The sequence below is a fragment of the Mauremys reevesii genome, linkage group 4, assembly GCF_016161935.1.
Source record: "Mauremys reevesii isolate NIE-2019 linkage group 4, ASM1616193v1, whole genome shotgun sequence".
In the NCBI taxonomy this organism is placed as follows: Eukaryota; Metazoa; Chordata; order Testudines; family Geoemydidae; genus Mauremys; species Mauremys reevesii.
In genome coordinates this window covers 71288334-71308831 of record NC_052626.1, presented here as the reverse complement: position 1 = coordinate 71308831, position 20498 = coordinate 71288334, and the positions used below count along the sequence as shown (strand labels likewise).

Sequence of the window (20498 nt, the reverse complement as noted above, 5' to 3'; positions counted from 1 at the left end):
CAGTGACAGGGATGTCTCAGTAATCTTTCTCCCCTCTCCCATCACTGGGCACTTTGAAGTCTCTTTGGAGATTTAATACTCCTGCTTTTCTTATTGATACCCATCATCTTGGAGTGTGAGACTCTCAGTATCATAAGGCACAGATGCAGACACCTCCCCGGATGCTTTTGGTGACCGGGATCTCAAAGTGGCAGCCGCTATCTTTTCCTTTCCAGTCCTCAGTGACAAGGTCCTGAGATAACGAGGCTGTCAGAAGCCTTAACTCGTGAAACTCTTGGTGACCTGGATCTATAGATAGCTGGGGTATCAGGAGTCTTACCCCCTGAAGTTCTGCGAGACCATGATCCGAAGGTAGATGGGGCAGTATGTACATGGGAGTTTTCAGAGCCCTGGTCTGAAGCTGGTTTTAAGGCTTGCTCCATCATGGGAGCCTGAACTTTATCTCCTTGTTCTTACAAGATTTGCTTTTAAATGAAGTACAGGTTGAACACTGAGGGAATATGGGTATCCTCCAGACACTCATATTAACAGAGAGAGATTCCTGGCAGGAAAGACATTCAAAGCCTGGAAATCACGGAGTATCCCAGAAATTAAGAGTCTAAAGTGACCCGCAAACAAGGAAAAAAACAGAAGTAAAAAGGAACTATTTACAAACTATAAACTAGCTATTTAACAACACTAAAGCACTCAGTAGAAGTGAGCACACTAGTTGACAAAGAACTGAGGGCGGTTCACCCATGCAGCCCTATAGATCCTTGGTACAGGGCATGAGGATGTGTAGAGTGCATGTGTGCACTGAACAGGCACTGCTACCAAAAATCTCAGATCAAAGGTGCAGAAGCACATACACACCTGAAGTAGAGCACCCATGGGGACACTACTAAAAGAACGTCACATACCAAGTAAGAGAACCTGCATCCTGTATCCTTGACTTATCAGTTTGTTGTGATGGATCATCTTGCACTCCAAAATGTAGGATTCCGTCACCTTCTTAGGAATTAGAATTTTACAGGGCTAGTGAGAAGGCAGCTTTGAAATCCTTTCCTACATATCTCCTAAAAGAGACAGGAATGGAAATTAGATCAGTTCTTTTAAGAATCAGGTTTCTAGACACAAGGGACATATCTCCTCTGATCTGCTGCACCTTAGTGCCTTGATCTAGGATGTCCCTGAATAGTCTGTTCCCTTTCACTAGAAGAGAGGGATCCTAAATTTGGCGGGCCAACAGTTGCTAGGTCATGGGCTCTTCTGTCAACCAGATGGCCTGTCATAGATGGGGTTGCTAATCTGACGGAGCCTTCCTTGTGCAGCATCATGTCAGAAAATGGACATTAGCATTCACTCATACATCAGATTGTAGAATACAGATCAGGACATAGGAGCCATGTCCTGCAGAGAGGGAATGCATTGAGGCACTGTGTTGTTAGTTAGACATTTTCCGAAGAGCCCCACCCTCCTTTTTATCGAGGGCATTCTTAGAGGAGATAAAGCCTTTCAATGGGGGAGGACTGGCTGGGGCCCCTTTTGGGGTGAGCTCAAGGGTGACTCCCATTTAGGGAGTTTATGTAACCGATCTGTGGTGTTCAGATCATGGGAGAACCAAGATGGCAAATACCAGGTGGAATGCACTGGAGGCCCTTCCAGGGGTAGTCAGTTATTTTTTGTCAAAGTCCAAATTTCTTGGTCAAAGGTATTGTCAAGGTCCAGCCTCCAGAGAAAATAATAATAAAAAAAAAACCCAACAATGATAAGTAAATGAAAAGATTTCAGGGTCCTTTCAAAAGCATCTGGCAGTCTGGATTTGGCCCATGGTCCGCCTGTTGACTACCACAGCTCCATCCTATGTGGCTTTTGTGTGCTTAGAGACTACTCTAGAGAAAGCTAAGGTAGACAGAACTGTTATTCCTCAGGAACAGATGGCTAGGAAGTGATTAAATAAAAAGGGCTTTGACAGCCTGAAGCTCTTATATTTCCCCCTTAGTATTTTGTATAGCTGCCTTAGATTCTGGGGTGGGAGAATGGCCCTTCCTCATAGTGCTTCTGTATATGATCCTCTTGGAAAAAAATATGAATCAGGTTGAACTCCCCTTTGAGGGGAAAAAAAAATCTCTTCAGATTCCTGGATCTGGAGATGCAGCTAGTTCTGGGGTGGGGCAAGGCTGCAGGCTTCACCCACTGGGTAGGGGCGTCAGGGTAACAGCCACCCAAGTGAAAGCAAGATCAAGTTCTTTTCTCTGCTGGAGCAGACGCCCTGTAAAATTTCACTCCACAGACTGTCTAAGAGTCACTGATTCAGCAGAACTGCTCCTTGCTGCTTTTGGACCACCTTACTTAGGCACTTCTCCCCACTAGTAACCATTGCTTTGATGTTCCTGTGAGGAAGAGGGGGAGGCTGTGGAATACTTTGCCCCCTCTAACAAAGATAGGTTCCTGGCTGCAGTGGGGACAGAGCTGTCCTATATTTGTGGCCACAAACCTGGTACCTTTTTACCTTTGGGTTGGACTCTGTTCTGCTGAAAGCCACAGCCTCACAGACACAGCTGCTGCAACTGTCTTCTTGCTGAGATGAAGAGAGACAAGTAAGAGCATGTCACAGCAGCTATGGAGTTGGGGAGTGGGAGAGGGAAGGAGACAGAGAGAGAGAGGAGTACCAGGAAATGTGCTGAGCTGACTGCCTGGTCAAACTGGGAAGAGCCACCATCAAGCTCAACCTGGTGAACTGAGGAAGACAGATACACATACTCACAAGCAACTTACCAACTTGAAGCCGATGTGTCATAGCTGAGGGCAGGCGGATAGGTGGAACCACCTTGGCCACTTAGAGCCTTACCATCCAGGGTTCCTCTGAGGAATTAAGACTTGTATTGTCATTAGCAGGGCACCTTGCTTCTTTCTTCCACCCCCCAAAAAATCCATATACGCCTGCCTTACCACACCCTCACTGTCCGCCTGCTTAGCTGCCCACTGCTCCTTGGGCACTAGTTCATCCTCCCTCATTGCACATACTCACTTTTATGCCAGTTGCCTTCGCAGCCCGCGCTCTGCCAATTGTATACAGTGCAACTGAATATGAGATGGTCTTAAACATTTTTCAGTTACACCTGTGCATGAGGCTGCATGTTGTGACTTGGAGCAGAATTTGGGCCTTGGTGTGTAAATTGGTTGAGGGATTTCTTAGAACATGAGAGGGGACTAGCTTGATAACTTGTTTCCAGTCTGCTAGCATTCTGCCCTCTCTGCTGCTCCTGATACTGAGGTATAACTGTGGGTCAGGAGGGCAAAGAAAGGATCAGAAAACTTCAAATAAATGTGAAGTAGACTGAGGTACAGGTGACTGCTATAAAAGGAGCAGCAGAGAATTGCTCTCACTCTCTGGAGGTGGGAGAGGAAACAAGCAGTGCATGGGGAGGACAATGAAGAGAATGCAGGACTTGCCTCCCTATGTCTGTAACATCTGGGTTGAATCTACAGGCTCCAGGCTTCTTATGTAGGTGTTAAAGTTTACAAGAGTCATGTGAAAGAGCCAGATCATCAGAGATTGAAACACTGGCTGCTATCTATTAGCTTAGAGGCTGCTGAAAGGTGGTGTTCTGTGTAAAGCAGACACAGCCCCTTCTACCCAGTGGAGTGGGCCAAGAGAGAGGAAGGACACATTGGAAATGGAGTGTGGCTGTCCCAAGACTGAGACAGTCTGAGTAAGGGACTTACATACGAGTCAGCAGAAGGAGAGGTGACATTATTTTTGAATTTTAAAAGCCCTTTAAAAAGACTGAAAATATGCTCACTTGCTGGGTTTAAACTTCCATGGTACTTTCCCCAAGATTTAGGGATATTAATGTTAATATCTTGGCCAGATTCTAATTGAATCACATTCCATCTACCCAAACCCCTCAATCTTACACAACAGATTTCACTCCAAACCATTTCACAGTGCTTCACAAACAGGGATAACTTCACCCACCACTGAAACAGTGGAGAGTAACACTACCAAATAGGTTAGGACAGGAAGTGAAGAATACCCTATTCAGCTGAAGCGGCCAGAGAAATTTAGGGAAGAAGAATGTACTATAAATCAGTGGTTTTCCAACTGTGGGTCACGACCCAAAACTGGGTCACGGAATGGAAGGGACTGGGTTGCGGCGGCTCTGGTCAGCATCACCAATTGGGCCGTTAAAAGTCCTGTCGGCAGTGGTGTCCAGCTAAGGCAGGCTAGTCCCTACCTGTTCCAACATTGCGCTGTGCCCCAGAAGCAGCCAGCAGCAGGTCCGGCTCCTAGGCCGGGGGAGGGGAGGGGCACGGGACACTGTGCGCTGCCCCTGCCCCGAGCACCGGTTCCACACTCCCATTGGCTGGTTCCCCGGCCCTGATCCCCTCCCACACCCCAACCCCAAGACCCTGCCCCAGCCCAGAGCCCCCTCCCACACCCTGAACCCCTCATTCCTGGCCCCACCCCACAGCCCTCACCCCAACCCTTTGCCCCAGCCCTGAGTCCCTCCTACACCCCTAACCCCCAGCTCTGTTTGGTCACGGACATCAACAATTTTCTTCAACTGGGTTGCCAGAAAAAAAAGTTTGAAAACCACTGTTATAAATAACCCCATTCTCCTGCTAAATATTTGTTGGGTAAACACCCCTCCTCTACAGAAAATGCCTCCTGTGTGTATGCAGGAAATGCTGTGCACCATCCCGCCTCTGTGGGCAGGAAGCTGTTCACCTTTTCGTGTGTGTTAGGGGCCCCAGGATCCTGTATCCCAGTTTAGAGAGAGAGTTGTATGTATGAGGAATCCTGGAACACTGCACTATGGGTCAGGGCACAATCCTGGTCCTACTGAGTTAACAGTTTTGCCAGCATGGGAGAGAAAGGGTAAAATTCAAGGGAAGATAGGAGATCTCCCAGGAGAAGAGAGAGAATGAGAAGGACGAAGAGAAAGAAAAGCATCAATTTAAGTTGAACAGAGAAATATTCAGAAAAAAATAATATAGGAGAGAAACTGGAGGGCAAGATAAAAGGATAATAAACTCTTGCCCACGTCTATTCACAGTAATAGATTAGCACAGTGGTGAAACCAATGGCTATTTTATGTACCCAGAGAGAGCAGCATATCATGAACATTTTGTCATACATTGCCTGGTTAAGAAACTGGAAGGTATTCCTCCATGCCCCTTTTAATCCCAGCTGGCAGAGTCCCCTCTCCTCACCTGCACCCATTTGTAGAGTGAGAGAATGAGATTCAGCACAGAAATGACACAAACAGACTCTTCTCAAACAGTTTAATAGCAAATAAACAAAGGAAGGTACCACACTTGGCATATACAAAATGACTTGTTGGTGTGTCTGTGCAATTAAAACAGCTTTAAGTTCCCCATCGGGACAAAAGAAAAAAAAAAACACACGAAGGAAGAAAGTTCCTTTAACACATACTCGCTCGTTCCAAACTTGTAACAAATCTTTTCATTTTGAAATCCACTACACAAACTCCGCGATCAGATCAGAAAAGCAACATGTGCTCCTCTGCTTTTAAACCATTAAAGTAAAATCCATAATTTTCTACAGAGTACAACACAATTTCACACAAGAAGACATTTTGTTTTGCAAATCAAAACAAGAAAAGGAACAGCTCAAACAAAGTAAAGAAAAGCATTTCTACAACTGAATCACGACTTCGAGTTGATTAAATCCTGTTACTGCAGAACAGACTCTACATTTGGTCATAGTGGCAAATTGTTTTCTTGTCACATTGTGAATCACTTTACATTGTTTTCTAGTAGAAAAGGCAAAAAACTGTACAAAACCCCTAGTGTTAAATACGTTTGTACCAATAAAAAAGCCCACAGGTTTGTCTCCAAAATGTAAATTTTCTTTTTTAAATTATTCACAAAAAGCAGCCAAAAATCAAAAAGGCAGCTGCTGCTCCACTGTCTCAAATCCATTAAAACCACCACAGAACAATTAAAACAACCAAAGGGAGAAAAGGAAGGAAAGGAAAGGAACATCCAACGTTTGGCATTTTGATTTTCTCCAGAGATTTTTCCACAGGTTTCCCCAGAGTTCCTCATGGAACTGAATGCACATTGTATAGAAATGTATTGGCAAAATTACTCAATACACTGCGGGGTCTCAGCGCCCCAACTGACAGACGGCCTGATGCATTCAGACTGTGGGGCTAACAGCAGCCATCTCACAATCCTATCTCAAAATGAGTCCCCACCTTCTTCTCATACAGCCTCATCCCCCAAGTCCCAGATCTATAAATCACAACCAAAAATAACATGTATTGAGAAGTAGTGAAATCCCAAGCCAACTCTGGGAGGGGAAAGAATAAATCGTCTCGTTCCCTTTTCACCACCCCAAGCACAGGGTAACCTACACAGCCAGGAGATCAGTCTCAGATCTTTCACTCTTTCCAACCTCTCCCGCCCTAGGATTTTACCTCATATGCTTTTCCCACACTGGGGTCCTTCATCAACTCACCTCCCTTAGTGACTAGGGTCTCCCCGTAGCCACAGTCTTGCAGGTGCTTCCAAGTGCCAGTTTCTAGCCATGTAGTCTCACAGCAGATGTTTGTAGGGCCAGGCGAAACCAGATGCCCTTAGAATAGTAGCCTGTACTGCAGGGCAGGAACAGAAACTGCTTGACTCTTTACCCAATTAAAGACTAAACAAAAACTAAAAAAAAAAAATCTTTATAGAGATTCCCCAGCCAAGGCCCCTGAGAAGAGGCGCTGGGGTTGGTACCCTGTTCAGGTAACAGCGTAAGAAGCTGTTGTATTGTGCTTGTCATTTGGAGTAAGAGCCAGCAGTTGCATGACCAGGCTTACAAAGGCCTTCTCTGGGATATTCTGAACACTCTACTGCCAGTGCTAACCTAGAGTCACTAAGCCTCCCTCCACCATCTCATTGACAGCGTTAAACTGGGGCTGAACCTCACAAAAATTATGCCCCAAATTATATAAAATAAAATTTAAGAACGTATGAAGGGAGCCCCAGTTCTCTGGAATTTTAGAAGCAGAATTACTGCAACGATCCCTCACTTACCTGCTTCCCATCTATCCTGGTCTACCAAAACTCCTACTAGAACAATGCAACCAACCCTCCTCCTGGGAGCCTCTGACAGCTGTGGAGATGTAACAAGACCCAGATGCTGTGTCAGGCAGACAGTCTAAGTGCACAGGTAGATGCCTCAGGTGGCATCTGATCAGAAATTTGTCACACCAAAAACACCAATTTAAAAGGATACCTTTGAAACCCAATAAATTGCTCAGTTTTTGCACAAACTATAGAAAACAGAGAGGTGAAGGTGATATATTTGAGGGTGTGAAGAAAACAGCAGGAAACATGCACTATCTGAGTTTGGAAGAATAAAACTAAAACAATCACATTTTGCTGAAGAGATTGTAGTTACAAAAACAAAACAAAAACAAAACAAGCATGCTGGGGTTTAACAAAATACAACATCAACTTTGATCAAATTTTCACTGCAGACAAAGGCTGATAACTACACAGGAAAGGAAAAAACAGTAAGTGCCAGGGCAAAAATGCCGCTACAATCAGGAGAAAATATAGTTCAAGTGTTTTGTGCTGATGCCACTCAAGTCAGAGTTTGAACTCATAAAAATACAAACTATTTCCTCAAGCACAGAAACCATTTCAGCAAAATGTGACCAGAAGCCTCCTGAAAGGCTAAGTCGCATCATTCAATTGACTTTTTTCTTCAGATTTTTGTTTTTAAAACTAAGCACACAGAAAAAACTAAGCCGAGAAAGTGACTGGCTGTATGTTCACAGAAATACAAATACTCCACGCGGTATGCTAGCAAGGCTGCTCTGAAGACAATTACAAAGAGTCAGAATCACAAAATCAAGTGGTTATCTTACGAAGTTCTAGAAAAATAGAAATTTTTTTTTATATTCAAATGCAAGTTTAAATATTCTCCTTCAGCAGTCTTTCTAGCAAAACCAAATTTGGCAGCACACACAAAAAAAACAAACCAAAACAAAAACCAAAAACAAACCAAAAACAAAGAAAGAAACAAACGTAATAAAAATACACATCAGCGTCAAAGGTCAACACAAGGTCAAAGGTGAGAGTTCAAGCATCAGAGAAGCTGAAGAGACAAGGATTTGGACGATGTACTTGAACGCCACATCGACATGCTTTAGGCACAACGATGAACAAACGGCAGGAATCTAGAAAAAAACAAACCAGAAAGAGGGAGACCCACTGAGTTACACAGAGCAGTACATCCAAACAAGGAGAGAGAGAACAGGAATGGGCACTGTACAATGAGACCTCTTGGGGAGGGGAGTTGACAGGGAGGGCAGCACATGCCAACGATGGACAAGTAAAAGTCAAAGTACATGGAGGACACCAAGTAAACATCAAAATGCCAGAAATAAAATGGAAGCAGAGGCCTGGATTTCCCTTTGGACACTGGTTTTGTGGGACTGCTGTGCATTCACCTTTGCCCCATGCCCAGTGTCCCTGCTAGCTCTGCTTGCGAGAAAGACAACAGAGCAAGCCCCACCCCAGGAGCCCACCTCCAAAGATACGGCTCCAGGATTAACACCCAACTCACAGAAATTCAGACAGCAAGAGACAGGACAGAGGACACGGGGGTGATTCACAGGTGATTTGACAGTTGAGACCTTTTTATGTCTAATCAAGGGAAATGCTTAGGTAGTGGTAGCCCAGGAAATCCGTGCTCTTTGCTTCAGCTCCAGTCCCTTCCCATCCCTTAGGAACACAAAAGGGAGGGTTGGTTGATTTTAGAACCAAATGAAAAGATTGTACAAGACACATAAGCGGAACCAAAACCCCCACACAATAGAGAAGAATTCCTTAAGATTTGTCCTAGCTGAGCCCTTTTCACACTATTATACCTGGGCAGAAATTTTCCTTTCCCAACCCTTTCAATAGAAAGCCCTCTGCACTCTGATTTGTGAGAAGGGGATTCTGGGCACTGAGAAACTCTACAGTCACTGTTGCCTGTTTGGAAAACTGGAAAGTATTTTGCCTGAACCTTTCTTGAGCAGAGTTTTCAGATCTGATGGGATCCCTACCAAGGGATGCTAACAGCTTTGCTGTCTTCTCGCAGCCACCAAACTGCAAAAGAGAGGGAGCCTTTTAGAGTGAACGTGGAAAGTAGAGGAGAAAGGGAGGTATCTTTTAGGATTCCACTTTACACCCAGTTGTGGTGCCATGTTCTTCAGAGTCTCTCAAAACTGCTTAAGGGTTGCTGGTGAGTGATGTGAAGCTTTCAGTATCCCTATGAGTGAACCTGATGATTCCCCAGAACGTGCAGCTATCTCGAGGAGTTCAAGGACCCTTCTCTGAATAATGGGGCAACAAAAACATGTTGCCACAGGCTGGCTAGCACTGGTGGTTTGGGTTTTCTCCCCATGCTTACCCTTCCAAAGACAACTGAGCAAGGAGACTGAGTGAAACCTCAACTAGCAAGAGACACTGCAACATTAAACATGATTTCTATAGTTCTAGCAGGTTTTTAGGTGCTTGGCAAACAGCTACAAGGACCAGGTCTCTGCCCCAAAGAGCTTACAATCCAGAAAGGCAAAGTATCAGTGGAGAAATGGAGCATGGGAAAGAACAAAAGCTAAGGGTTCAAATGACATTTAGCAGACATCATGGGAATTCCTTGTGTGGTTTTGTCTTTTTTTTTTGGTAGATATTTTCAAATGTCTTCTCTGTCAACAACTTTGAGGGAAAGACTGGGATTCATTAGAGGCCTTTTGGAAGAAGTGTCTAAAGGAGAGACTTGGATGAAAGACTGGAGGGGTGGCAGGTTGGGGCACATAATGACATAAGGAAAGAGAGACAGTTATTTCTGTGTCCTAGTTTCTCTCTCACATTTGTGGTCGATAACATTATACTGAAATTTTTCTGCATTCTATATTTTATACTTTGTAACATTTCCGCTTAGTGATCCACAACATCCTTATATTTATCTGTTTGCATCAGGAAAATCCAAATGTACACTGTTGGCATCTACACTCTTGATTTGTAATTTTTTAGCTATGACATTGCTCAGGTGAAATAGTCGTGTAAAACAGTGTTTCACTGAGCTGTTTTTAGATCGCTGCTGATTATCTGTTTTATTTCAGGAGGAAGTCAATGGGTTCACAAGTATGCAGAATTCCCTCTCCCCTTCTATACAGATATCAACAAATGGAATTGCCTGAGTTAATTCTGCCTTGCAGGCAGGCAAGTTTCTAATATATATTTTACTGTCCAGGTTAAGGGCTTTTTATTTAAGGATTTAATTGTCTGGGTGGAATTTCCCATGGTGATAATTGTATTTTCCAGATAGATTTAACTTGTTTGATCTATTATCTCATCATTAAAACATAAAATATATTTCCAAAAATTGTTTCGGACTCTTTTGGAAAGTTCTAAGCCTAAGCAAAATGAGGGTTGATTTTAATGAATATGTATCAAAAGCATTTTCTAATAAATGCAAGCTCTGCATATTGGTAAGATAACTAAGCTGTAAGGAGACATCTAATTTTAGACTCTTATTTAGGTGCTGAAGAATCTAATCAGAGTAGGTTTGCTACAGCTGTAGATATTAAACAGTATCAGGCTAAGCCCAATCACAGTCTTACCTAATTCTTTGCTCTTAATACGGGATGCCAAGTAGAATCAAATGTCTTCTGAAAGTCGCAAAGCAGGCAAATACTTCCCCCTTGTTTCTATGAAGCAGATTGCTATTTACAAGGATCTGCAGAGTATATACATGCAGTCTGGAGTTCTGTGGTTCAACAGAAATCACACTGGATTTTGTTGTAGAATCTCTTTGGAAAATCCAGATTCTTTAGATTATGAGCATACAAAATACTTTGCCCATTTGGCTACTTCAGCAAATCCTTCTGTAGTTATTTGAACTGAGTCAACTCTTATGCCAATATCAATGTAACATTAAGACGTTTCAGAGAAGTGCATAGATTATAACCAACCTAAATATTTTGCAATAGCTTCCTATATTTAAATATTTCAGAACGGGTCAAGTCTGTCCCAAATAATTTTGCCAGTTTCAGTTACGTAACTTCTTTCTTCTCCCTTCCAGTCTCATCTTTAATAGTCTTTGGTAGCATACAAAGTTTTTATTCTGGGGACAGTTTCTCATTTGGATTATTTCTAAAGAGTAGTTCGAAGTGATTTTACTAGATTTTTGTCACAAGGGGCTGCTAATTCAGAGTCTGCTTTTATGTTTAGTCAATTTATTCCAATGGTCCTCAAAACAGCTGACTGATTTGATTTGCAATAGAATGAGAGCGATTTTAAAAAATACAGGATTTCCTGCCAAAAAGTGAGGAAGAAAACACTGTTCAAATCTGGAAGGAATGAAGGAAGAGACAGAAATCCCTAGTCTGTAGCAGCTGCCACCAAGCAGAAATTAACACACTTATTTTTATACAACCAGCTGCACTGCACAGTAAAAAACCTCTGCCAGTCAAAGACTTGATGCATTTATTAACTTTGGCACCACATGCCTGGACACACCAATAGACTGAATGAAGCTGAAACAGACAAACATTTAGGGTCCAATCTTTAGCTGGTATAAATTAGTGTAGCTCAATTAAATTAAATGGAATTGCGTCAATTCAGAGATATTGGGGATCAGGCCCTTAGAATTTAACCTGCATAGATCTGCATTGGCAATACTTGCATTATAGTCATGCCAATAAGGCACAAGAGCTAGCCCAGGTTAGGCTTCTAGTAAAGATAATCACATTATCTGGGAAGAGTCATAGGGCTAAATTCATCCCTGGCATAAGTGGGTGAATCTTCCACTTAAATTAATGGAAGTTACACCTGTCTACAACAGGGCTGAGTTTGGTCAGTACAGGATGCAAAGGCTAAAGATATTAAATACAGGGCAACTGAAATGACTACTTAAAGGAACAGGCCCATGTCTGGGGTCAATGGAGCAAGGGTCTCAGCAGCATGTAGCATACTATAAAAGAGTGACTGTAGAGACCACAGAGTACAGCTATCCCCTCCACTGATTCACAGCATTAATCCTTCCTCATTTAGCAGTTAGCCTGAAAACAGACCACTGAAAATCAGTAGTTTCAATCATGCACATAATTGTATGTGTAAAACAATCACATTCAGGATTCTACAAAACCCTGGCCTTTTTTCCAATGAAATAATTTAAGTAATAAATATTCTCCACCCTGGAGCGGTATAAAACTTCTATAAAAATAGAAACAACATTCTTGGTTACAGCAGGTCATGCTTGGAGTGGTTGCTCCCAATCATGATCTCTTTTCTTTTTTTCTTTTTTTCTTTTTTTTTTGCAAAGTATATTTATAAAATAATCCCATTATGACCTTAGAGGCCTTAACACTCCAACACTTTCTTCTCAGAAAACCAGGACACATCTCTCCCAGTGCACAGAATTCAAGTGTACATGGTTCACCTAAGTATGTATGTATGTATGTTTATAGAGAGACCCAAATAGGTAACATGAAAGGGTACCATATGCCAGCATAAATGGGAAATTTGGCAGTCTGTGCTTTTAACCTTTTGTCACCACAATATTCTCTGTATAATACTCACAATTTCTCCTACCCATCTTCCAGCACTACAGACAGGTTGGCACCAAAAAACTATTTGAGTTTCAAACTCATCAACAGAAAGGGCACTTTACCCTGGTGCTCTGATGCTGTGGGTCAGGCCTTGTATTTGTGAGGTTTAAGAGTCCAGGGGACCCAGTCCCTGGATATGCCTGACTTTCCCCATGGACCGTAACAGAGTATCTGTAAACACAGGCACATTCAAAACAACATTTCAGGGGCTTATGGCTCCTCCTGCTAGAGTAGAGAAGGAAGTAAACACCCTGTGTCTGACCCCACATGCTTCCTACTTAGGAGCCAGCTCCCAAACACAGGATTGCAGTGTTACTTGGTGGGCTGAGGAAAAGCATCACCTCAAACTGGGAACATAAAGGCGAAGAGGAAATGGAAAAAATATGAGGTAAATGGAACCTCTATTAAAGATATACAGAAACTGTAAACTTCCCATGTGACAGAGGTGGATTTTGGTGATTAGAGCAGTAGCCTCTACTGTGACTCCTTGACGTGCTTCAGGCCAGAGTCTCAAAGGAGCTTTGAGCCTCCTAAAATCAGTGTATACTAAGGCCCCTGTAACACATTCTTTGCACATTTGTGAATTTGCCAATGTGTGTGTTCAAGAGGGGAGTGTCTGCTCTTCCTTCAACATACTGGGTGACAGCCACTGCCAAAGGCAGAATAAGACTGGGTGGTTCAAGGGTCTGCTCTAGTACACTCACCACTTTAAAGGAAAACTGCAGTGTAAAAAATATATCTAATTTCTATACCAAATCACATCACAGAATTACTAGTGAACAGGAAATTGTCTTTGGAAAAGAGTATGACTGCGGAAACAGCTCCCACTTGGATATGCAAGGCAGCAGAAACCTCAGAACATGTCAAGTATGGTGTATTATTTGTTGTCAATTTAATGGTTTAACAATAAATAATTAGCATTTAGATTGTGCCTAGTGAGTATTAATTCAAAGACCTGTGAGATGGGCATTATTGTCATTATACAAATGGGAAAACTGAAGCACAGGGATGGGAAGAGATTTGACCAAGGTGACACACAAAGTCTGTGGCAGATTTGGGATAAGAACTCAGGAGTTCCTGGCTTCCAGCCCCAAATTTATTCCTCCAGACTACAGTGCCTCTCTAAACCCTAGCACAATTCCCAGCTAATCAGTCAAGAATAAGATTTCCTAAACACTGGGAAATTCAATTAATATGTAACTCTAGATGGACTATGAGGTCTTCTGGGCAGGGAGAGTGTCAATTTTTTTTAAAAAAGTGCTGTGTACATTCACAGTGCAATAATATATATCACTTTATATAGCAAAATAATCACTGCAGTTTTCCTTTAACCCATTAACCTCTTTGCTCTTCGATTTTTCACCTGCTCTAGTGACAGATTCAGCTAGGAAGTTCCCACAGAAGACATTTAACTAAGGAAATATGAGAGCATGGGGCATGGCAAAGGCTACATGAGGTCTGCTCCATACCCATCTCAAGGTGGTTCTCCCTCCCCTCCTTTCTTTTCCTCAATGCAGTCTGGTGTCAATCCTGCTCCTCCTCCTTCCCTCTGGTGTCGTGTCAGTTCTGCTGCTCTTTCTATACTCCCCCGCTCCCCCCCCCCCCCCAAGGTAGCTGGCATTGGTCCTTCTCAACACACACTGGATACAAACACAGCAAATTTCAAATAAGGAAAAACAACAACAAAAAAACACCTCAGTGATATGGCACCTAAAATCCAAAGTAAAATACTGGAAACAAAATCACAAACTTGTCCTCCATCCGAAGCAGAAATCCCAGCGGATGCTGCAGCTGAGTCTTCAGGGGGAAGATGTGCCAGCTAGAATGGCATGGATCAGCATCCAGGACTGTAAAAACACAGCCTTAGGACTTCGAATCACTAAGTGCGCTCCTCCCCAACTTACCAGAAGATCCTTCTCCCTCCAGTCCCAGAGGGGAGGGGCGCTCAGTATGGCTTGCTGTCATTCTTAGAGCGCTTGAGCTGTACTTTCAGACGCTTCATGCCAATTTGAAAGCCGTTCATTGACTGGATCGCAGCCTGCGCAGAGACAGGATTGTCGTAACTTACAAAACCTGGGAAAAGGAAAAATACATAATTATAGCATGCTCAGATCCCAAACAGACAAGTGGATAAGAGCTCTGCTCCAAGAGCTGCATGCACCCAGGTTATCTCAAGGTAAACAGGTTTGCATGAAGTGCCATTTTCAAAAGCTCATAACTTCACTAGATCACTCAGGCACTTCTCAAAGGTTCCTGGCCAAACTGTAGCTTTCTGCCACAAGCCACTTTGGCACAAGAGCTGTTGTTTAAAAAAATTAAAGGTAGCACTACAATTTAAAAAAAAAAAAAAAACAGACAGGGAAAGGTTTTTCCACCAGTCTCCTCAGATTCAAACATAGCTTACTCAAACTTCATAAAAAATAATCCCTGGGGAGAGAACAGACTTGGAAATTTTCAGTCCAAAAGATGAAAAACTTTGGAAAAAGTTATAAATAATTACAAACAGGAGCTTAGCATGGAAATTCTCATGTAACCTTAATTACAGCTACTGACCATGTTCCAGTTATGAGAACAAAAACTGATTTATTGGGCATAACTGAAACCTAGCTGATAACTCTTTTAACAATAATGTCAGTATAGGCAAGGTAAAAGGGGAAGAAAAGTGGCATTATATGTTAGAAATATTTACATGCTGAGGCACTATGATTAGACAAACAGTAAGTATGTTGGTAAAATTCTTTGAATAGGGCCACAATGAGAAACAGAGGGCATTTGTTAGAGACCCCTACGAGTCGAGACTAGGAAGGTGAAATGAGCCAACTCTCAGGGTACCTGGGACCACTGGATACTGTACTCAGAAAGGCTTAACTACAGAGATCTCCATTGGGTAACAAATACACCTAGCATGTTTCAAAGAGGTTCACTAGTCATTCAGAGAAAAACTTCACGATCATAAAAGTACAGATTCCAACCAGTGGAGAAGATGCCTTGGAGGACCACAGTATAGAGCAGGGGTAGGCAACCACCAATCCGGGGGGGCTCTGCATTTTAATTCAATTTTAAATGAAGCTTCTTAAACATTTTAAAAACCTTATTTACTTTACATACAACAATAGTTTAGTTATATATTATAGACTTATTGAAAGAGACCTTCTAAAAACATTAAAATGTATTACTGACATGCGAAACCTTAAATTAGAGTGAATAAATGAAGACTCGGCACACTGCTTCTGAAAGATTGCCGACCTCTGGTATAGAGGAACTGACAGGGAATGCCAGAATCCAGCAGTATAAAGGGACTAGATCTCTGAAAGAAGTCTAGTAAGCTGTAAATGACAGGAGTGTTAAAATCCACCAACATGGAACATGGCTGGGTGATTGAAAGACATGATACCTAAGGCAAAAGAGACTATAACTTTGTTTAAAAAATAATATAAAGTAAAAGCAGCAGCCAGGGTGGTTTCATGAGCAATTATCTGCAATCTGAATTCAAAATAAACAAAGTACTTGGAAAAGGAAAAAAGAGGGAGGCAAAGAAAGAAGTTTACAAAAGTTAATTAAAGCTGTGAATGGACAGGGGGAAGTAAGGGGAGCCAAAACATAGAATGAAATATACTAACCAGGGGGACTACAGAGAATAAAAATGTTCTTACAGATATATAATCAGGGTAAGTAGTCCTTGGGAGAAACTAAGAAATTAAGAAGTGAGGAAGGAGATGAAAATTACCCTAAAATAGCCAAGATAATTCACTCCTTTTTAAAGTTTGCCTTAGAAAAACATTAACAAGTAAGGACAATTGGGAAGTAAGAAAGATATATAGCAACAGATATTGACTAAAAAAATAAGGGAATACTAAGAAAATGTGAAATACTTAAGTTAGCGGGGTCAGATTAGGTGCATCCAAGGATTTAGCGGAACTAACAAAAAAATTATCAAACCACTCACTTAGTTTAAAGTATTATAGGTAACTGGGGAGAGATGAGAGAAAATAAACATAGTCCTAATCTTCAAAAAAATGAAATAAGAGGCATCCTACTAATTAGCTTCCTGTCAAGTCTAAAATTCTATCCCTACTAAAATAGTAGAACAAATATTAAAAGAAAAAACATCGCTTAACATTTAGAGGATAATGGTGCCATAAACAACAAAAACAGCACTGTGGATTTTCAAAAACCACAAATCTTGCCAGATAAACTTGTTTGGCTCTTTTAATAGGATTAAAAAATTAGTTGACAGAAGTGCAGTTTTAGATATCTATTTTCATCAAGCAGACATTTTAATCAAAATGAGGAAGCAGTACTATTATGAGAGACTCAACTGCACTGGGGGACATGAAATTAGACACAAGTTTCCTAAGCAAAAATGACCAGTGCAAATTTTGGGTTGCATACTACAGTCAAAGTGCAGGGAAAGAGTAGTACCATTCCTTAAGGTTCTGGTATGACCATGCACCTCATTACCAGAAAAAATATCGACAAATTATCAGGAGTTCAGAGACAAGAAAAATTATTAGAGAACTTCTAAGGAAAAATCAACAGAACTATACACAAAAAGCACCATGTTAAGATTGCAGAGTTAAAATGACCATGAATTAGGATACACAACAATTAAGGTTCCAACAACGATTTATTTGACCATACCATACATCCTGCATGTTTTATGGAATATGTTTAAAGATACAGTTTATATTAATCTCTATACATTTAACTAAGAAAAGAAGAATGGAAAACAGTATGTGTGTTCAGTTTAGTTGAGTTAATGTTGCTGGTGGAATCTTAACCTTAGTATTTCCTGGCTTTGTTATTTTAACACTGCAAGCTCAAATTTGCGTGACTGCAGGGTTGTTTTTTAAGAAAAACAGCAAATACTAAACAGCGTTGCTTAATAGTGTTAGACTTCATACAATCCAAATTAGGCTTTGGCCTGGTCTACACTAGGACTTTAATTCGAATTTAGCAGCGTTAATTCGAATTAACCGCGCACCCGTCCACACCAGGAAGCCATTTAATTCGACCTAGAGGGCTCTTTAGTTCGACCGTACTCCACCCCGACGAGGGGAGTAGCGCTAAATTCGACATGGCTATGTCGAATTAGGCTAGGTGTGGATGCAAATCGAACTTAGTAGCTCCGGGAGCTATCCCACACTGCACCACTCTGTTGACGCTCTGGACAGCAGTCCGAGCTCAGATGTTCTGATCAGCCATACAGGAAAAGCCCCGGGAAAATTTGAATTCCTTTTCCTGTCTGGCCAGTTTGAATCTCATTTCCTGTGTGGACGTCGTGGCGAGCTCAGCAGCACTGGCAGCGATGCAGAGCTCTCCAGCAGAGGAGTCCATGCAATCTCAGAGTAGAAAGAGGGCCCCAGCATGGACTGACCGGGAAGTCTTGGATCTGATCGCTGTGTGGGGCGATGAGTCTGTGCTTTCGGAACTGCGCTCCAAAAAACGGAATGCAAAGATCTACGAGAAGGTCTCCAAAGCCATGGCACTCAGAGGATACAGCCGGGATGCAACGCAGTGCCGCGTGAAAATCAAGGACCTGAGACAAGGCTACCAAAAAATCAAAGCGGCAAACGGACGCTCCGGAGCCCAGCCCCAGACATGCCGCTTCTACGAGGCACTGCATGCCATTCTCGGTGGGTCTGCCACCACTGCCCCACCAGTGACCGTCGACTCTGAGGATGGGATAGTGTCGACGGGCAGTTCCTCGGCGATGTTCGCCGATGGGGAAGATGAGGAAGGGTTTGTGGAGGACGAGGCAGGCGACAGCGCTTACAATACTGCTTTCCCCGACAGCCAGGATCTCTTCATCACCCTCACAGAGATCCCCTACCAACCCTCCCCGGCCGTTAACCCGGACTCCGAATCAGGGGAAGGATCAGTCGGTAAGTGCTATAAACATTTAAACATTTATTTTTTAACAAAACAGAAATAAAAACTATATGAAAAGAAGGTCAATGCATATAGGGATCGAACAGAAATCCTCTTGGGACAGTTCCACGAAGCTCTCGGAGAGGTACTCGAAAAGCCTCCGCAGGAGGTTCCTGGGGAGAGGTGCCTTATTGGGTGCTCCGTGGAAGCACACTCTTCCGCGCCAGGCCATCCTGAGGTATAGTGGGAGCATTGCCTCGACCAGCATGGCAGCATAGGGCCCTGGTCTGTGCAGGGATTCACGCAGCATGCGCTCTCTGTTTCTCCTGCTGACCCGCCTCAGGGTGATCTCGCTCGGGGACTGCTGCATCTAATTAGGGGAATTACTTTAATGTTACTATTGTGAATGCTTGACTTTTCCTTTGCATAACAATGACCGTCGTTTAACAGCCAGGTGTTGGAGGCTGCAGAGGAAAAGCATACAGGGATCTTTCCCGGGGACAGCCGCGAGGGGCTGGAACAGGGTCAGACTTTATGCTTTCCAGATTGCCTGCAGCAGGAGGGCACAGCTATCCATTAACTGTTAAGCAGCCTAAAGGTTACGGCTTACCAGGCCTGGCTGCTACATGGATTCTGCTGTCCTGCCCCGCTTGTCTGATCTCCAGTGCAAGACCCCAGGCAATGAAAGCGAATGCCGAAAATTCGAACTTGTCCTGAGAGCACATGAGATTAGGTGCCCTGTATGGTCTTGTTCACAGAAACTGAGTAGACTGTGTTCAGTGTTCGCAAACATGTATCTTTGCAAGGAAATCACTTCCTTTTTTCCCATCACACAGCTGCGGCTCTTTCCCGAACTGCCCCGGCATCCCCCTCACAGAGGCTGGCGCAGATTAGGCGGCGAAAGAAAAAGACTCGGGACGAGATGTTCGCTGAACTGATGGCCTGCTCCAGAGCCGAGGCGGCCCAGCAGAGCCAGTGGAGGGAGACCCTCTCAGCAGCAGCGCTCACACAGCGAACGGGAGGACAGGTGGCAGCAGGAAGACCAGCAGGCGACTCAAACGCTGCTTGGACTAATGAGGGAGCAAACGGACACGCTCCGGCGCCTTGTGGATGTTCTGCAGGACCGCAGCCAAGAGCAGAGAGCCCCCCTGAACTGTATCTGCAACCGCCCTCCCCCGCCACAAAGTCCTGTCCCCCCCTCACCCAAAATCACAAGAAGGAGGGGCGGTAGGGGCCGTGAAAACTGTCACTCCACCCCAGCAGAGCGCTCATGTACCAAACAGCTCTCATTCCCTAAAGTATGAGAATTGCTTCCCTTCCTGGCTCACCCGATCCCAAATCCCAGTTTCATCCCCCAACTATGTAGCTGAGTATTAAAAATAGTTTGCTGTTCATTACTGTTTCCGTCATGTTTCTTTGCAGAAGACTTTGTGTGAAGGGGGGGAGGGGTTTGTTAATTGCATAGGACAGCCACCATTAACAGGGTACAGACATGGGGGCAGGATCAACAGCAGGTCACACACAGAGTGCAGTCACTAGGCACCCGGGTCACTGTGGGAGGTGTCTGCTGCCCCAGGTCAGTCTGGGAGGCGTATGCTGCCCCAGGGTCCGAGCGCCTGGCATCCACAAATGGCAAGGCAGGCTGCCCGTACCATGCCCTTCCACCCTAGCCATGAACCTCTCCGATGCCCTGAGCCCCAGCCAGAGCCATCATCCCCCTACACCTACTCACCCTTCTCACACACCCCTCACCCCTTCCTGCAAACCCACCCCTTACTGCACACCCTCCTGTAACCGTCCTCCCCCCAGAGACCGCTGTAGGAGCAGGAGCCTGTCAGTCCTTGAGTGTAGAAGCGGTCTGTACATCACTGCACACCGTACCCACCACAGTCTGCGTCCCTGTTTGAACCCTTTAATGCGAATTCATTAGTAAAGAAAACTTTGTGAATTAAAAGTGTTCCAATAAATTTATTTTTAAACGTCTGTTGGAAGGGGGGAAACCTGGGGAACGGGGTATGT

At 43.6% G+C, this 20498-nt stretch overlaps 1 protein-coding gene across 11 annotated transcripts in view; it reads right to left on the bottom strand.

The window, feature by feature from the left end:
- Positions 1–5254: 5254 nt before the first annotated feature.
- The window catches only part of CELF1 (CUGBP Elav-like family member 1), an 82191-nt gene continuing 66947 nt past the window's right edge, over positions 5255–20498 (bottom strand). For all 11 annotated transcript variants that reach the window (XM_039537970.1, XM_039537971.1, XM_039537972.1 and 8 more), the window contains 2 exons: positions 14513–14681; positions 5255–8186 (listed from right to left, as the gene is read on the bottom strand). In XM_039537970.1, coding sequence (XP_039393904.1) covers positions 14554–14681 — 128 coding nt within the window. In that variant the 3' untranslated portion in view covers positions 5255–8186; positions 14513–14553. The remainder of the gene's footprint in view (positions 8187–14512; positions 14682–20498) is intronic.